The 17,704-nt window shown below is 37.2% G+C and overlaps 1 protein-coding gene across 1 annotated transcript in view; it reads left to right on the top strand.

The window, feature by feature from the left end:
• Positions 1 to 2,024: 2,024 nt before the first annotated feature.
• Positions 2,025 to 17,704, top strand: part of LOC103970522 (uncharacterized) — a 31,814-nt gene continuing 16,134 nt past the window's right edge. The window contains exons 1-7 of the mRNA XM_009384323.3: positions 2,025 to 2,690; positions 4,248 to 4,794; positions 7,868 to 8,116; positions 10,426 to 10,517; positions 12,786 to 12,996; positions 13,079 to 13,260; positions 13,399 to 13,623. Coding sequence (XP_009382598.2) covers positions 2,136 to 2,690; positions 4,248 to 4,794; positions 7,868 to 8,116; positions 10,426 to 10,517; positions 12,786 to 12,996; positions 13,079 to 13,260; positions 13,399 to 13,623 — 2,061 coding nt within the window. The 5' untranslated portion in view covers positions 2,025 to 2,135. The remainder of the gene's footprint in view (positions 2,691 to 4,247; positions 4,795 to 7,867; positions 8,117 to 10,425; positions 10,518 to 12,785; positions 12,997 to 13,078; positions 13,261 to 13,398; positions 13,624 to 17,704) is intronic.

Here is a 17,704-nt window from a genome sequence, read left to right as displayed (position 1 = left end):
CTTTATCTATAAGAAGACTTCAGTACTAGTCATGTTCAATGTAGTCGACTCAAACCTCGGGTGGGGCAACTTTGGTCAATCATGTTTTCTTCACCGTGATGACCTTGGTGTCAAGGTTGATGGTAATTACTCTTGTCTTGGCCTCTTGTGCGTCTCCTCATGCTTACATAAGACCATTATCTCCACAATTATGTATTGGTTAGCCCTTTAAATCACATCGGGTACCATCGTCGGTAGCCTCTCTACCAATAATCAAAAAAGGCGAGAGGGTTAGAGCCCCATCATAAAGGCCTAAACCACAAGTGATAGATAAGCTTCTTGTATGCCTCGAATTTTGTTAGTGAATCGAGCGATGAAGCCAGATAGTGTCTCTTCCTCCTCTTGCTTGAGTTGGAGTAGCATTATCACTAATGGCATCATGCGCATATTCTCAAGTAGAGCTCAAACTCTTTTGTGAGCTAAGCAAATGAGTCAACTGAGAGTGGCTTCAAGTGAGAGTACCATTCTCGTGTTATGCCTCTTAGCATTATTAGAAAGGTGCGATACATCGGAGCATTTGAGGTGCCATACAACGACATCTAAGCATGAAGGGTGGTGGTGTGCTCCATCGGGTTGGTACTATTGTTAAAGGCCTTCGGTAATGGGAGGTGGAAGTTCATTGGGATTGGCTCCTCCTGGATGTTCTGAATGAATAAGGATCAAACCAAGGTGGGATCGACTAAACTCTCCCCTATAGATTATTAGAACTCTTATTACATCTTGTTTAAGTATTGGTCCATTTGCTATAGCTAGATCCTTAATGAGTCATCAATCAAATTCACTGATTGAGTCTCGAATTCAGGCAAAGCAAAGCGAAGGTGCGGTAGTGCGCTAATATTATATAGTTGGAGAGCGGGGCACTCCTTCGACCAATAGTTCCATAGGGCTTGAGCAATCCTAAGATACCGACATCACGTCGGTTGGGAGAATCCCAACAACATTAGTGCCAATGGTAGTTGAGGCATTAATTGCGGCCGAGATGGTGGTATTGCTTATTAGGTTAGGAGAGGTAGGAGCAAGCCGATAGCTTACATCATGCCCATCAACGTCTGTGCCTGTTGGATGAGGTTCAAGAACACCTCGACGGGGATGAGTAGATGGCTCAAGTTGGCCCATAGGGGTGAGAAGCTCGGGTCATTGAATAGATGCTAGTATTATGTTGATGTTTGTGCTGAAGTGGACGCATCCATATGTGGGAAGGATGGTAGTTGCCCCCCGAGTAAAAGTGCTATGAGTTGGAGGTAGAGCCTCTTCGTTGGAGCATTCATTCCTACGATATTAGACCCTCTTTCTAGTGTCAAAATGTTAGATGATTTCACCGTTAATGTTTGAGTCAATCCGACATGGTCTAAACTAAAAGATGCAAGAATGTTTGAAGTGGTAACTAAGGTGTACTCCAAGGTGGCCTCGAGATGGCTCCGAGTTGAAAGTGTCGATCTCCTAAGGTGCTACTTACACTAAGATTGATGTTGGGAGAGATTTTTTGACCCAATCCCTTTAACACTCAAGTTACTAATCGAGGTCTTTAGTGGGTAAGAGTTTTTCTTGGGAAGAGCAACCCTCAAAATAATGTTGATGGTTAGTTTTTATACTTAATCGTAGAGGGGACAACTTGTAACCATCTCAATATTCTCTTTTTGGTGTTTTGTCTATGTAGATTACAGGGGAGAGAGTTTCAAACGATATATTTTAGACTATTGTCCGATGATTTGAATATTTCACTTTTACGTGATAATTATGTGTCATCATTATCCGTTAATATATTCTCTATCAATATGCAAATCCAAAATTATTATATTTATTTGAGTATTAATCGGATTGTTTGTGTCAATTTCTTAAACCCAAAACCGATTTATATGTTAGTCCTAAAGTTGATGACGGAAACCCAAAGACGACGCAGAACCAACCCGAACCCGTTTACCTCTCTCATATCGTGCCTGGCGGGTCGGGTCAAGAATTGTCTCTTTACCTGCGTAATCCATGAATCCTTCGCCGCCGTTCCAACGTCCCAACTTAAACCCTAATCACAATTTATATCCTCGGAGTCGTTTGGTCCATCTCCGTCTCCCTGCGAGGCCACCTCGAATTTACGAGCTATGAAGCGGAAGGATGCGGCGGAACTCCCGCTTCCGCCCGGCGACGGCGATGACGAAGGTGAAGAAGAGGAGATATCCCAGCCCGTCCTCAATCTCGGCCGAGGCTCCGACGTGTGCAAGGCTCTCATGGACCGCTACGCCAAGTCCTCCGCCCCGCAGCACCGTCACCTTTGCGCGTCCGCCGCCGCCATGCGTTCCATTCTCCAGGAGGAAGGCCTTCCCCTCACACCTCCTGGCTACTTCGCGGCTGTCATCACCGCCATCCGCGACGCCGACACCGCCGACCATGACGCTATTTCTGCCCTCTCTGCCTTCCTTTCTATCCTTCTACCGGTCGTCCCTGCCCGGTCCCTGCCTCCGACAATGGTCAAAAACGCGGCCCTCGTTCTTGCCACTTTCCTGTGGGACCCGCCCAGTAAGCTGCCTACTGGGGCAGTACGGTCCATGGTTAAGTCGCTTGGTGGCTTGGTGCTCCGTCTTGAATTGGAGGACTGGGACGAGGTCAAATTGCCTGTGGAAGTCCTTCTGGCGTTCACCGTGGACAAACGCCCAAAGGTAACAACTTCTGTTGCAATTTTGATCGATTAAGTTGCTTGTGTAATTGTTCAGGGATATGCTTTCAAGTGGTTTTGAATACTCCAAGTTGTTATTACACCTTTATTAATTTCATGAATAGTTGTTCTTGTATTGGTTTCACATAGTAAACAATGAATTCAATAGTAAATCAGAAAAATGTCAGACTTGTGGCGTGACATTAAAAAAGGAGGTTGCATAAAACACTTGGAATGATGTAAGTCACATCTGACACGTTACTGTATTTGTGAGTTTCAGCAAGGGATGAAAATTGATTAGATATATTTTGGCAAAAGTATTGGTACCGGAACTTATACAAGTTTGTCTAGATACTGTGACTTGTATTTATTCATACTTTTACCAATTGGATAATAATCATATATTAGATATATTATCTATATCTAGGTTTCTTCTTAGTCAGAAAGTTTTTATGTAGGATATTTAAGTATATTTGATGTTTGTTAAATTTATATGGGTTAGGATATAAATTTTATGCTAGTTACATGTATAGTTATTGATTAGTGATTTAGGAACTATCTTGTTCAGTTTGTCTTTTGAATGATTTTAGTATTCTTTTTTTTTGTAAATGTAAGTAATTTCAATATGACATCTTATGTAAGTTTGCTCCACTTACCAAGATTGTCCACTGATATAAAAATGAAGCTAAGTTAAAGTAGAAGAAAATTGGGACAATATGTCTGAATGAAGATTCTTTGCAAGAAAGAAAACTAATCCAATCTTCCTGACACGGCAACATGCCATTTTTTTATAAAATAATTCTTGCACTTGTGAGACATGCAGACTGCAGAGGTGTGGAATCTTGATTCTCGGGAGTAAATTCTTAAGCCATAATGATTATGATGTTTATCCTTTTCTTATCACATCTATTATCTTCTCTTTTTTATTCCCCAATCATCAGATCCTTATTTTTTTTATCCATCCATGCTTTCATCTTATCTCAATATTAATATCAGATTTCTTGTCCTACATTACTTAATGAAACTCATCAATGTGAACTTCCTTATCTATGTTTCTTAAGACTTAAGATACAGGTTTACTAATTGCAGATGCTAAGGTAAATGTATACTTATCAATCACATATTGATCAATGAAAGTGAAGAATAAAGAATCTAAAAATACAAATTAAAAGAGCAAGTTTCCAACTTCAATTTGTTCATGTTGTAATTTTTGTGTCAAACTCAAATTTATAACTTCTTTTTGGAGATATGCAACTGAATTGGTTCAAATATTAAATTGATATATAATCTTATACTTTTTGTTAAGAAAAATCCTGCTTCAAATTTAAACTGATTCGAGCATGATCACCAAACCTCTCATAATTTTTGTTAATAAAAATTCTGTTTCAAATTTAAACTGATTTATTGAAGATTGAAGATAAAGCATGCTTACTTAATTCTGCTTTCCTGCTGAATCCTGTGCATATATGTTTATCATCTTGATTTTTACCAAAAATTATTTGCAAGTGATTACTGTTTTCTTTGATAAGAACTGTTACCTTTTGTGTTCTCTATGCTTTAGGTGAGGAGATGTGCCCAACTATATGTCAAGAAGGTTTTTGAAACTTTGAAGAGCTCCAGCATCATCAAGAAGGCGAGCAAAGTTGTGTTTTCTTTGTACAAAAAGTACATATCTTTGTTGGAAGAATTCTGCACTCCTGAACTGTTAAATGCACCTGCTTCGAATGAATTGCACAAGACCGAACATTTGGAAATCATCCATATGCTTATCGTTTTGAAACTTATTGCACCAAACCTCTCTGAGAAAGTAAGAATGAAGATCATTTCTGATGTTTATAGGTTCTTGAGGAGTGCTACCTCCTTGCTTACAGGACACATTGTTAGAGTTGTTGATGCATTAATGGAACAAACAGAAGCTAAGATTCTTATTGCTGAGTCTGACGACATCATATCTGCTCTTACATCATATATATCTTCGAGTGAGAAGAATACTCTTGACACCACCGTTTCTGGATTAAAGGCTTTGAGTAATTTGTTGAACAAGCTTCGTGATGTTCAACCCACCATATGGATAGGCAGCTTTCCTGTGATCTTCGTCTCAGTTAAAGGTTTGTTTATCTGCTTCTTATAGTTTTCATTTAATAGTTGACTATTTGTTTGTACTTTAATTGCACTTGATTTGTTTATAAGCTTTAAAATTGGGTTTTGATTGCTATGAATATTTAAGATCAAGGATCAAAGGACCATCCATATAGGTTCGTACTTGTTAGTATTATCTTATCTGTTAGCCCACCGGTATGTGAAGCAGTGAAGCAATCAGTTTAGTCTGATATGGGCTGTACCGCATGACAAGCTCACTCTATCATGCTTCAGGTGGTAAATTGCTCAATATCGATTGGTATCAGGTGGTAAGCCTGCCACCCGGTGCCCATATTATTATTTTTTTAAATAATAACAATGTTAGACAACAGTTTCATCTCCTCTTGTCTCTTTCCTTTCTCTTTCTTTCTTCTCCACCTTGTCTTCCTGTGTGGCTGCTGCTTCCTCCCTAGCCATTTCTTTGCTGGCTTCTTATCCTCCCCATTGCATTGCCACTGCATTACTCTCCTTCCCGTTGTGTCACTCTCCTCCTTTGATATGCATTGCCATCCCCTGTTTCTTCATTTGTTCCTCCACCTTCCCTCCTCCCCTGCCTCCTTCACTTACCCTCTTCCCTGCCTCTTCATCTTCTTCCTGTCCTCCACCTCTTTTGATTCCTCATCGCCCTCCTCATTCTGGGGAATCCTCCTTTGGCTGGACCGTCCTGATCTGCACTGTCCAGTACTGAACTGGTCTGCCAAGGACTGGTATTGGTTCCAGACCAAAATTAGAACCTTTCTTGATATATTAGGGATGAATAATCTTAAGACTGAGTTGTGACTGTCTACATGATTCACTAAGTTGTCATGCATGCATTATCATTAATAGATGATAACTCTTTTGAAGGAAAAATGTAATTGACATTACACTGTTATATAAAACTACCAAAAACAAACAAAAATCTGATAGAAAGTGACCTCTGTTCTGGCATCTCTTGGCTCAATCAACAACTGTTTAGAACATATTTACACTTGATATTGTGCAATCTTGAAATAATATCTTTCCAATAGGTGATAGTATGCGTCTTGTATGTGATGCAGCAACTCTTTGGTATATTGGAATTAGCATATTTAATTGGTCATTGGTTTCCATATGCAGCTTGTTGTATGATAGCTTTTGATTATGGTCTTCCTTATCACCCTTTAACGCTCCATCTTTTATCCTCGGTTAAAACATAAATAGTTTTATGTTTATGATGCATGCTTATATTTTTCAAAGCAAATAAAAGTATCTTTATTTTACCACAACATCATCCTGATCCATTAGCTGGATAGAATAAATCTTTGAAAGTGGATAATGTTTCCTTTACTTGTTCTTTCTGCTAAGGTTTTGAATATCGTACCATACCAGTGTACCGAGCTTTGCTCGGTATGGTACGATACCACGTACTAAGCGGTAAGCTAAAGCGTACCGATCGGTATGCCTAAAATAGGCATAAAACCCTCTGAAAATATCTGAAAAATAGAAAATAAAGTTAGGATAAGGTTTTTAAGTTAGAAATAAATATACATTTAGTATAGTTTAGGAAAACTAATGTAAATTAAGTAGTGTCACATATTTTTTTTGGGCTTTGAGGAGTAGCCTTGTGTAAGGTTCACAATTTCGGTTCGTTCTGGATCGTCCTTATGTTAATATTGAAGTATCTATAGAAAAATTATTTGAATTGTTAGATTATTTTGTATACGACTTAAATTTTAAGATTCAAATGAATTAAGTAATTATATGTGTAGATATACTTGATTATACTATCGAACGACGAGCCTCCACTGGTGGTGGATCGGGGTCCACGATCCTATGTATCTGTATATTAATATGATATGTTTGTTGGACCCAATCCTGAAATTGATCCCACGACATAGTGTATTGATACACCGCATGTCATTGGTGTATCGATGTGGTGATAATCGTAGGTTAATCGTTATGAGTTGGAGAGAGTTTAAGAGAGAGTGGGAGAAATGGATTGAAACAGGGGAGAGGAAAGGATTTAAAAACTCTTAAGGAGGTCTCCAATGGTCAAATTGACCATTGGAACATTGTTACAGATGGTAACGATTGATTTTCAATCGTTATCGCCCGATATAGCCTCGTATCGCTCGATATGGGGCCAAATCGTTGGTACCGCCCGGTAGTGAGTGGTCCACGTACCGGTCTGCTGGCAGATCGGTATGTACTGCCTGTACTGGGCAGTATGGTACGGTTTTGCAATCCTTGCTTTTTGCCGTCTTCCAAAATCCTTCTCTCTTGTATTATCTTATTATGGGGTGTTTAATCATGGTAATTCTTCTCTTGTATTATCTTATTATGGGGTGTTTAATCATGGTGATATAACTGACTGCTATTAAAGGCAAGGAGTGTATTGGATTGGAAGTTTATTTCAGTTATGCAAAGGTATTGGAATCAGGGTCTGCCGTACCGAGCTGTACCGCCCGGTACGGGCGGTACGTACCGGTCCGAGTGCACTATAGTACTGTAGCAGTGCTACAGTACTCGGTACACCTGGGTGTATCGCTTGGTATACCGTACCGTACCGGTACCGAGCCCAGGTCGAAATACCGGTATGGTACGGTATTGCGAACCTTGATTGGAATGATGACATCAAATTTTATATATTTTGACATTCAAATTTCAAATAATGCAAACAGTTTGTATCATCTGAAGTAGCTTTCACTACATCGAAGGAGCATGCAACGGTCATCCATCATAGAATCATATTCTATAATTCAAACTCGGGACAATCATTTACTCTTCCTACTTGATACCCTGTGGTCAAATTCATTGAATATCATTTTGTTGCTTGTTTTACTGACTTATTTGTAGTCTCATGTGTTGTTGTTTATGCCCATTCTAGTTTTCTTCTTTTGGAACTAAAAGAAAGTTTACAACTGTGGTTGAACTTTAATATTTTACCTATTTAATCTGCTCTTTATGATTGTAAATTTGACTAGATATGAAACTTATATTGCAATAAGGTTTTGTCTATTTTCTTTGGGTCATTTAACTCATCTTTAAGTAATTTTGACTTATTATTGGGAAGCTTGGCAGGATATCTGGTTGCTGATGGTAATCCCTCCGAAGCTGTTGCAGAAGTCTTGAAAGACTTGATTAATGTTCATATTGACCTGAAGCTTTCTATGACTGGTGCAAGCAAGTTATGCAATAATGATGAAGATGATAACCCTGAGACAAGTGCAATTGTAAATCTCTGTTCTGTATTCAGCAATATGCTCAACACTTGCAAATCCCCTACTGAACCTATGTTGGATGTCATTTCAGCTTTATTCCTCAGGCTTGGTATGTTCTTTCATCAGTTTTTGCCAAAATGTGCTTCATTTAAATTTACGACTGCTGATATTCATTGAAAGTTAAACATTATAGTGCTCTGCATTTCATGTTCATTTCTTGGTATTTATTAACCCTTTATTTCTTTGTGGTGATTGCAAAAAGAAATTCTCGTATTTTCAGACTGTATATATACACAAAAAATGCCTATGTAAATGGTTCAAGTAAATATGATTACACATGGGCATTTATGTATCAACATAGGAGTGTATACTGAAGAAAAATAATTAAATGTGCAAAGTAGCTTATTTCTTGAGGATTTATGATGGCTCATGGTGCAAGAAAAAAATGTTGAACTTTACTCAGTATTAGATGGTTATTAAAATGCTGAAGTTCTCTTTTATGCAAATGATCTCAGATTTCTTTGATTGAGATGCCTTAGTCATGGGAAGAAGGGTAATGATTCCAAGGTTTTTAATTTTGTATCGTATCGACATACTGAGCGGTACGCCTAAAATAGGCATAAAACTCTCTGAAAATACCTGAAAATAGAAAAAAAAAAGTTAGGATAGAGTTTTTAAGTTGAAAATAAATATACATTTAGTATAGTTTTATCAAAACTAATGTAAATTAGGTAAGAATAGTGCCACATATCTTTTTCGGGCTTTGAAGAGTAGCCTTATGTAAGGTTTACAGTTTCGATTCATTACGGATCGTCCTTCCATTAATATTGAATTATCTACAGAAAAATTATTTGAATTGTTAGATTATTTTGTATACAACTTAAACTTTAAGATTCAAATAAATTAAGTAATAAATATGTAGATATACCTGATTCTATCATCAAAACGAATGATGGGCCTCCAAGGGTGGTAGATCGGGATCCTCGATCTTATGTATTTGTAAATGAATATGATATGTTTGTCAAACCTAATCTTGAAATTAATCCCACGACATAGTGCATTGATATACCGTATGCCATTGGTGCATCAATGTAGTAATGGTCATAGGTTGATCATCGTGAATCATGTGTCTGAGGTGGTACAAGTCGGTAATGGTCGAAATCAGTCAGTACCGCCTGGTACAGGTCGGTAACAGTTGAAGTTTCGATTGTTACTTCTTGGTACAGCCCTGTAGCAACTGATACGGGGCCAAAAATCTGGTACTATCGGTAACGGGCGGTTCACGTGTCGATAGGCTAGCGGACCAGTATGTACCGCCCGTATCGAGCAGTACGATACGAAATTAAAAACCTTGCATGATTCTATTGGTGACTTAAGCTACTATGACCCAGTGATTTCAATAGGAGCTCAGGCGAGACGAGGCGAGGCCCGAGTGCCTCGCTTCATTTCCAAGCTGTGCGCTTCAAAGAGGCGCCGCTTGGTTGCTCGCCTGAGCCCAGATGCCGGGTGCTTCGGGCATAAAGGTTGATCTTCTTTAGATTCTATATATCTTTTAAAATGCTCTTTATTTTTTAATTTTGTTAATCTTTCAAGCATGATCTTTTACTAATAATTGCCTTTTGAACTTCCTCACAAGTCACAACACCAAAAACTCTCTCTTAAAGCTACATCTCTACTTTTAAATTCCCCAAGAATAAAGAGCTCCTAATCTTATTATGTTGGGATGAGCAGACAGAGAGAATAAATGTAAATTTAGGATAAGTTTTGAGGCACTTCATTAGTGCTAACTCACAAGAATGGTTGAAGTTTTTAGATGTCGACAAATTCTCATACTTCTTGTATCAGATTTCTATGACTATTTGAGTCTTGGCCTGATAAATTATAAGTGGCATGTTATTTATTTTTTTCCTAATGTAAAACTAAATTTAACTTATTTAAATCATGTGACAAATAATTGTTGTATATAAACTATAAAGAAATCTGCAGGAAGAAATTGCTAAGTCATCTTATATTTCATGATGAGTTTCTTCTTTGGTTCACCAGTACTTTTTACAGCTAGGTTTCCTAGACAAAATAGGAGATATATGCTAAAGATTCAAAATGAAAAACATATACATGTAACTTTTCACATTTGAAGATCTAATGCTGTCATCTGTTTTCTTTTTCCTTGTAAACTCTTCTTTTTTAGTTTTTTTCTGATCTGGGCCACTCAAATGTTATATGTAAACTTGTTTGTTAACACCAATGCATTCTTCACATTGAACTTGAATTGCTTATACATGATATTGGATGTTCTTGCCTCCTAATTCTAATAAATTGATGCACTATCAATGATTTCCTCCTTGTTACAAGATTGCAATAGATTAATGGATTGTTATGTCGACCAACATGCCTCCTTACCATTTTCTTTGATTGTAGGCAAGACCTCGTACCTATTTATGAAGGACATATTACTTAAACTGGCACAATGTGTGATAACAGTGGAAGGAGACTTGTCTGTCATGAAACATGTAAGTTAAAAACAAGTATCTTCACCTTCAGCAAGCTTCATTTATTTATTACTTGGCCATTTTCATTGTTGAAGCATGCTTCTATTTTATATTTTAGGTACATATGATTTCTGTAAAGTTCCAAGTATGCATGTATGACTATTTCATTTGAATATACTTCTTAAAAGGCCATATTGAATAATCTTCAATAGAGTTGCAACACCTTGAAAAGTGTGCATATAGTTACTTATTTGAAAAAAGCAAGGTTAATAACCAAAATAATTCTTCAAGGGTTACGTATATTTTTTAAGATAAACATTGAGCTTCTTGAGGGTATTCATATGATTTATAATTTTTATAATTTTGAATCATAACATTTTTTAATTGGAAAACTTTGATCATGAATGGTATGTAGCACTTATAACATAGGATATGATTATGATGTATTTAGTCTTAATAAAGCTTGTGGGATTAAGTTGTAAAAAAAAGGATAAAAAATAGAATATATAATTTATTAGGGGATTGATCGGAGTTCAATACGATGAGGATTAATATATATTTTTGTAATCCTTTTATACCAAGAAGGGGGTGTATTCTAATTGTTACTTCAGCAATAAAGTTATCCTTTTAGTTTAACTTGTAAGCTACTAATCTTTCTCGAACTAGAGATATACCAGACGGGGGGTTCTTCCATTGTCATATGTGAAGGCGATGGAGATTCCTATTGGAAATATCCTCTTCGAGGTGGGAGTTCCAAATGGTTGTGAGGATATGATTGCCTAGGCTTAAGGAGGTACATCATTGGATTCAATCGCTGTGAACTCCTTGTTTGTCAACTGGAAGACTTTGTAATCTGTACTTACTATAGAACATTGCATAATGGTTTTGTGAACAATTGGTTCAATCAACATCAACATAAACACCAAGAGATGCAAGGATATTGAAGAATCACAAATATGGACCACCTCAATGCGCAAGGACATCAATGCTCAAGGATATAGTGTTGTGCTATCAAATCTTGTGACGGTCTTGCCCATTGGCGTAGTCACTTATATTGGCCTTTTGCTCCTGTATTTGCTTTTGCTTTTTCTCTTAAATCCTTGGTCAAAGACCATTAAAGTCTCTTTTAGAACCAGCAAAGCGCTTGCGGCCCTTTTGGAGTAAATGTGGCCTTGGGCCTTTTACTTGAAACATTTCAGGAGTTAGGTGGCTTGGAAGGAGTCAGAAGTGGTATCCGACTCCTTCCATGATCCCATATAAGAAGGCTGACTGCTTTCAGGATTTGTAGGAGTTGCATCCAATGGATTACTTGAATAAAGCCTCTTTGATCTGCTAATTAGACAGCCCATTTTATTCAGCTGGTGAATTGAAGCAGCTGGAGTGTGTTTGAACCGACTCTATAGCACCCAACAACTGTCAATTTTGCATAGTGTTTCCCATGGCGACTTTGTGAATAGTGTTTTAATGGAGATAGAGACTTTTTATTATAGGACAGGCTTGTCCTCTCTTAACCTTTTAGGGACAACTCCCACTATGTTGGTGCTTTATGTTCTTTTATGTTTTATCCTGCATTATTGTTCTTGTATGCAATTTGAGACGCTGCTATTTGAAGTTTGTTATAAATCTAGTTGGATAACTCAACTAGTAAATGTAAAACTTCCTATTGTTTTCAGTGAAGCTTCACAAGTTGTGTAAACTACCTGATATATTAAAAAAAATAGAATCTACCTTCCGAGGATTATACACAAATAGATTAATTACAACTTTTATGTTGGTCAAAACTGAAGCATTACCTGCTTCAGTTCTTTTTGATGGACCTCTAATTTTATGATTGTGAAAGCAGGTGCGCCACTGTTCTTTCGACCTCATACTGTAACCTTCTGGGAGTGTACCAATTTTGGCACAACAATTATTAGGTCATTGAATAGCATGGGCTAAAATGCCCCTGGATAAGAACAGGGAACACTTTGAATATTTAGTTATTTGCCATCTTCTTCCCTCTTTAAATCATTATATATGATTTTCTCAATTATCTGTCCCTACGTTTCCTTTTTCTGCCTGTTTCTCACATTTGGTGCCATTGATGGTAAGAAATAGGAAGTGCTCAGGACTTGTATATACCTTTGTTTAGTTCTTGTTAATTTGAGGTTTGGGGAAGTGAAGGGAAATGCACAATTCTTGCATCTAATTTTGTACAGCAATACTTCAATTAAGCTTATCTGTGAGTAATTGAATAGCTTATTAGCTTTTAATCCACAAATTAATCTGACTTCTCTGTCTTGAGTGCAGCTTCAGAAATGTATTGGATCTGCTGTAATCGCTATGGGACTAGAGAATGTGCTTTCGTTGGTTCCTATATCTTTCAATAGAGACAAAAAAACTTGCTCAAATGCTTGGTTGATACCCATATTAAAGAGATATGCTTCTGGGGCATCCTTATGTTACTTCATGGACCATATTGTGCCCCTTGCTAAATCTATTCTGAAAGTCTGTGACAAAGGTATCAGTTATATCCTTTAGTGAAACCCAAAATTTTACATCTGGAAAGAATGATGTCTTGGATTTTTCATTTCATCTTTTAGTGAAAAGAGCGACATTGCAAGAAAAACTCAGATCTTATGCCCATGAATTGTGGGATTTGCTTCCTGCTTTTTGTCGTTGTCCTCCTGATACTTCTCAAAGTTTTGATTCTCTTGCCAAGCTGTTGGTACATACTCTCAAGGATGATTCTTCCTTGCATGAAACCATATCCATAAGCTTGCAGGTATTAGTAATTTAAAATTTTAAATATACTATAAATTTTTGGCTAGGTTTGTTTTTGTTAGCTGATTACTGCCTTTGTAGTGCCACTACTAAGGCTAGATTGTGCATGTCCTGCATTAAGAATATTGTGTTGTATCAGATACTTGTGAGTGAAAACATGAGAGTTCTTGGGGCAAACCAAGAAGTAAACCAGCATGCCTCATTAAAAGATATTCATGATAAGGCCGAAAGCTTTCCTATTGGGTACACGAAGAAAACTGCATCAAAGAACCTAAAGGTCTTAGCTTCCAATTCTATGGATTTGATTGAGACTATGGCAGATGTCTTCCTTGATTCTCCTCCTGAAAAGCATGCTGTCCTGAAGGTATTAAATCCATCTTCTACTTACCATCCTTGTGCTTTTGAAATGTTACCCCGACAATGCAATGTTAATATTTGGTAGGATCAGTTGATTCTTCTAGTTCCAATTTTCGTAATAATTTTTGCATCATCTTAAGTCTGTTGTTTCGATTTTTAATCATTATTAATACTTGTATAGATCATTATGTTCTACAAGAAGAAGTCATTCAATAAGAAATTATTATTATCTGGTCTCAACATGGGGCTTATTTTGCTGGGAGTCACTAATAGTTTATGAAAATTGTTTAACCAGTGCCAAAACTATTTAACACCGGGTTACAATATGGACAAGATATGGTGCAACATTCTTCGTTGATCTTTTCCGCCATAACTTGTTTAGCAATCTTTGAACTTTTGGAGGGCGAATATTGCTTTGGACTAACTGCAAGGATTAAGAGTTGTTTGTTTCATGCTTGCCCTTGTGATCAAAACCTTCCAATGCTGAATTAAAAAGTATATAGTCTTTGTGTTGTCTATTTTATATATTTCAGCTTCGTTGCATGCTAGCCCATGGTTGAAAACACATCAATTTTCAGGGTTTTGACATATAAATCATGATTTTTCGGTTGATAAAAGTAGAACCCACTCTGAAGTGGACCTAGGTCAAACTGCATTAGTTTGGTATAAAGATTATGTTCATAAGGGATTTTGGATTTACTGTTTCTAGAGATATGATTGTCAAGTTTGACTTCCATGTCTTGGAAAATACTTGTACTTTGAATTACTTTTCTGTGTCCATTCTGGACGCATGTATGCTATCCGGTTGAAGATGAATAAAATCAGGATTAACAGTCTTTGATTCGGCTGGCTATCAGATCATCAAATTGGATACCGATTGAAATCGGTTGGCTCAAAAATACAATCCATTTTTGTTTGGCCAAGCTTGGAGTTCTGGTTTGGAACTTTATCTGGTTCAATGGTTTGTCTGGTTGGATTACAATGTGTTGGGAAATGGAGCAAAGGAGTTTGAGGGCTATTGTTCAAGATGAGCAAATAATGAAGTTGAAGAGTGGAGAGATTCTCGTTCTTTGTTTCTTTGGATACTATGGGCCAACAATGAAGATATAAAAGAGAAGACGGGGAGGAGAGGGACAGAGGATGAGAGATTGGTGATTGAAAGAGACGGAGGAATGGTTAGGGTGAGAAGTGAGAAGTGTTGGAAATGAAAAGAGAGGATTGTCTTCATTAAGACTTAAGAAAATGCCATAGTTGGTTTTAGAATGATAACTATTATGATATTTTTTGTAAAAAAATATATATTTTGTACTTAGGCTTTTAATATTGGTCTGCACTGGCTACTGGTATGCCATCAGATCAGTGGTGGTGCAGTTGACTAGTTAAGTCTTGTACCATTTGGTATTAGTGGAGAAAACAATAAAATGGAAAAGAAAATTCTAATGAAAAATGAATATAGGACCTGATCATTGGCAAAGGTTTTCTTCCTCTTCTCTAAAATTTGAAGATTGGGCTGGATGTGAAACCAACACAGTGCTAATTGGAGAAAACTCTTCTCTTCCTGCTATTCTTTTTTGTTTCCTCTGTTTCTTTTGCTTTCTCTACATTGCATTGGGCTGTTTGAACTTGAGTTGTGTTCTCAATGGGCCATAGAGGGCAAAGGCTATAAAAGAGTGATCAAGTTTGAGTCCTCAAATGTCATGGCAGCTCGGCCCAACACTTCAAACATTAAAAGGGCTGTGTTTGGGCAAATTTTTTTCCCATCATCCCATTTCAAGGGCTCATGGAAATACATCGCTCCGAATTATGTATTGACCATCAACTTGGTACAAACCAATTCTTTTGATGGCTCCATTAAACCAGTATGATTTAACTAACTAAAAACATTGGTTTGCACAACATACAGAATGGTAGGATTACATGTAACTAAAGAATATTTTAAAGCTATGTTTCTGTAAGGATAATTGTGGAGGTGCAATATATGAAGAGGTGGATGTTAGATTATTAAAGAAAGTTTGGAAATAAAAAGGACAAGATATGGTTTTAGTTGGATCTTTTCGGGTTAGGTCAATGTTGATTGAAGGATAATAATTCTTGTCAGATTGGTCTATCCTGATTGGTATTTATTAGTTTGATCAATATTTATTAGTTCGACCATAAACCAGTTCACGTACAGGGAATATTGCTGTGTCCTGGTTCTTTTTTATGCATACAGCCTAATATGGTTATTGTACCGGGTGCACCTCAGTTTTGACCAATATAACTAGGTGTAGCAAGCTGCATGCGTACCACTTGGTATCTGGATTCTACATGCCTCTTCTACCCATTTAAGCATATAACCATCCCCCCTTTACCTTCTTTCCTCCATTTGAGATTCCTAGTCCCCTCTCAATTTACTCATATTGTCAAAAAAAAATTTGATTTAAAGCAAATCAAACTGCAAATACAGGAAAACTAGTCCTCTTTTGCCCAAAGCAAGCTAACTTCTAAGCCAACTTGAAGTAGTTTTGCATAATTTTCTTTTAGATGCCTCAAAATGAAGCCTTATTTTCATGCTTTCCTATGGTTTTATTCATGATTTTATGCTTGGACTTTGTTTAGAAAAAAAATTTCTTGTACTATTGAGATTGGATCTATACAAACTAGCCAGATTCTTTGAGCGTAGGCTGGATTTGCATGGTTCCAACATAGGTCCATGCAGATCCGACTGGGATCCATTGTGATCCGATCAATTTCTCTGTTTATCTAGTTAGAGCCATGAAGATCTAGGCTCAATCTGGGTATAGGCACTCGACATTCGCTGGACCTGGCCAATATCCATGTGGATCTAGGTTACATTCTTGCCAATCTTGACTAGATCTGTGTATCTGTGATCAATATGTTTGTCGATCTAAGCTACATTCATGCAGATCTAACCAAGATCCTTCTGTATCTAGGTTACATCCGCATAGACATGAGTCAATTTCCATTATTTAAGTGTAAGTTTTGATTATGTACCTAAGCCTATTTCTTAATATTTATAAGGAAATGCTAGAAATAGCATAGTGTCGATCTATTGTGACATCTGTCATCTGGAGCACAGACGTCTATAGTGGTGCATCCTCTATAACTACGTTGGTACAGTGGAGAGGGAAAAAAGATGACATTAGTATCTAGGTCTCAATTATTCTGTTTACCTTTGCCTTCCCCTCATAAGTGGCTTTGGTAGACCTAGCTCTTGGACTTTAACCTATATGGCATTAGTAAAATCCTGCTCCTCTGTCCGTTATCCACTTGTTTGTGTCACAGGAGCATAAGACTCGTCCCCTATCATTGCTACTACTAATGTCACTAGAAATTTTTGGGACCTCGTGGAGACATAATCAAAGAGGGAAGTCTTATCATCCCTCTCTAACTGTTGCTCATCAATGTCCTTTATTTAGTTAGCTAGTTGCAATGAGTTGATCTTAGCTTTGTTATGCTATGTGGATGGCTTACACTGGTTTGTTGTTTGACCAACAAAGAACTGACTAGATGTACTCCGAGGCCTCCGACCATGTCCTAACATCTATCTCTTGAATCTAACATCTTGGTCCTCATATCAAGCTACCTTGTCTTGTTGGTCCTCAATCTATTCAAAAGTGAACTTTGATGGACATGGTGGATATCTGGCCCCTTCGAGCACAAAATCATCCTTGTTTTCAGCTGTGTAATTAGTCCATCGTAGGATCTTAATCATGATTAAAAAACAGCCTATCCCCTTTCTTTGTCCTCAGCAATATAATGTAGTGGCGTACACATGTTGTAGTGCATGTGTACAAGCCTCTCCAAGTGTTTATACAGATAATTGCTGGAGTCAAGACTTATGTGTGAATTAATTAGTTTTGCTCATAGCTACTGAATATTGTGGTTAGTGAGAGGAGTTGCAAAACAATTCTTCTACAATGAAGTCTAGATTTTCCATATTGTAGGCACCACTTAATTGCAGCATAATTATTGAAAAAATATTTTTGTATATATTTAATCCAGTAATCCTCAATGAGTACAATGTAAAGGGATTTTATATGTTAAATTATTGATTTCCGATAATTATATGTGATTTCCTCGATCTC

The sequence above is a fragment of the Musa acuminata genome, chromosome BXJ3-11 (assembly GCF_036884655.1).
Source record: "Musa acuminata AAA Group cultivar baxijiao chromosome BXJ3-11, Cavendish_Baxijiao_AAA, whole genome shotgun sequence".
NCBI lineage: Eukaryota > Viridiplantae > Streptophyta > Magnoliopsida > Zingiberales > Musaceae > Musa > Musa acuminata.
The sequence above is the reverse complement of the archived record's forward strand: the minus strand, read 5'-3'. Positions and strand labels throughout refer to the sequence as shown.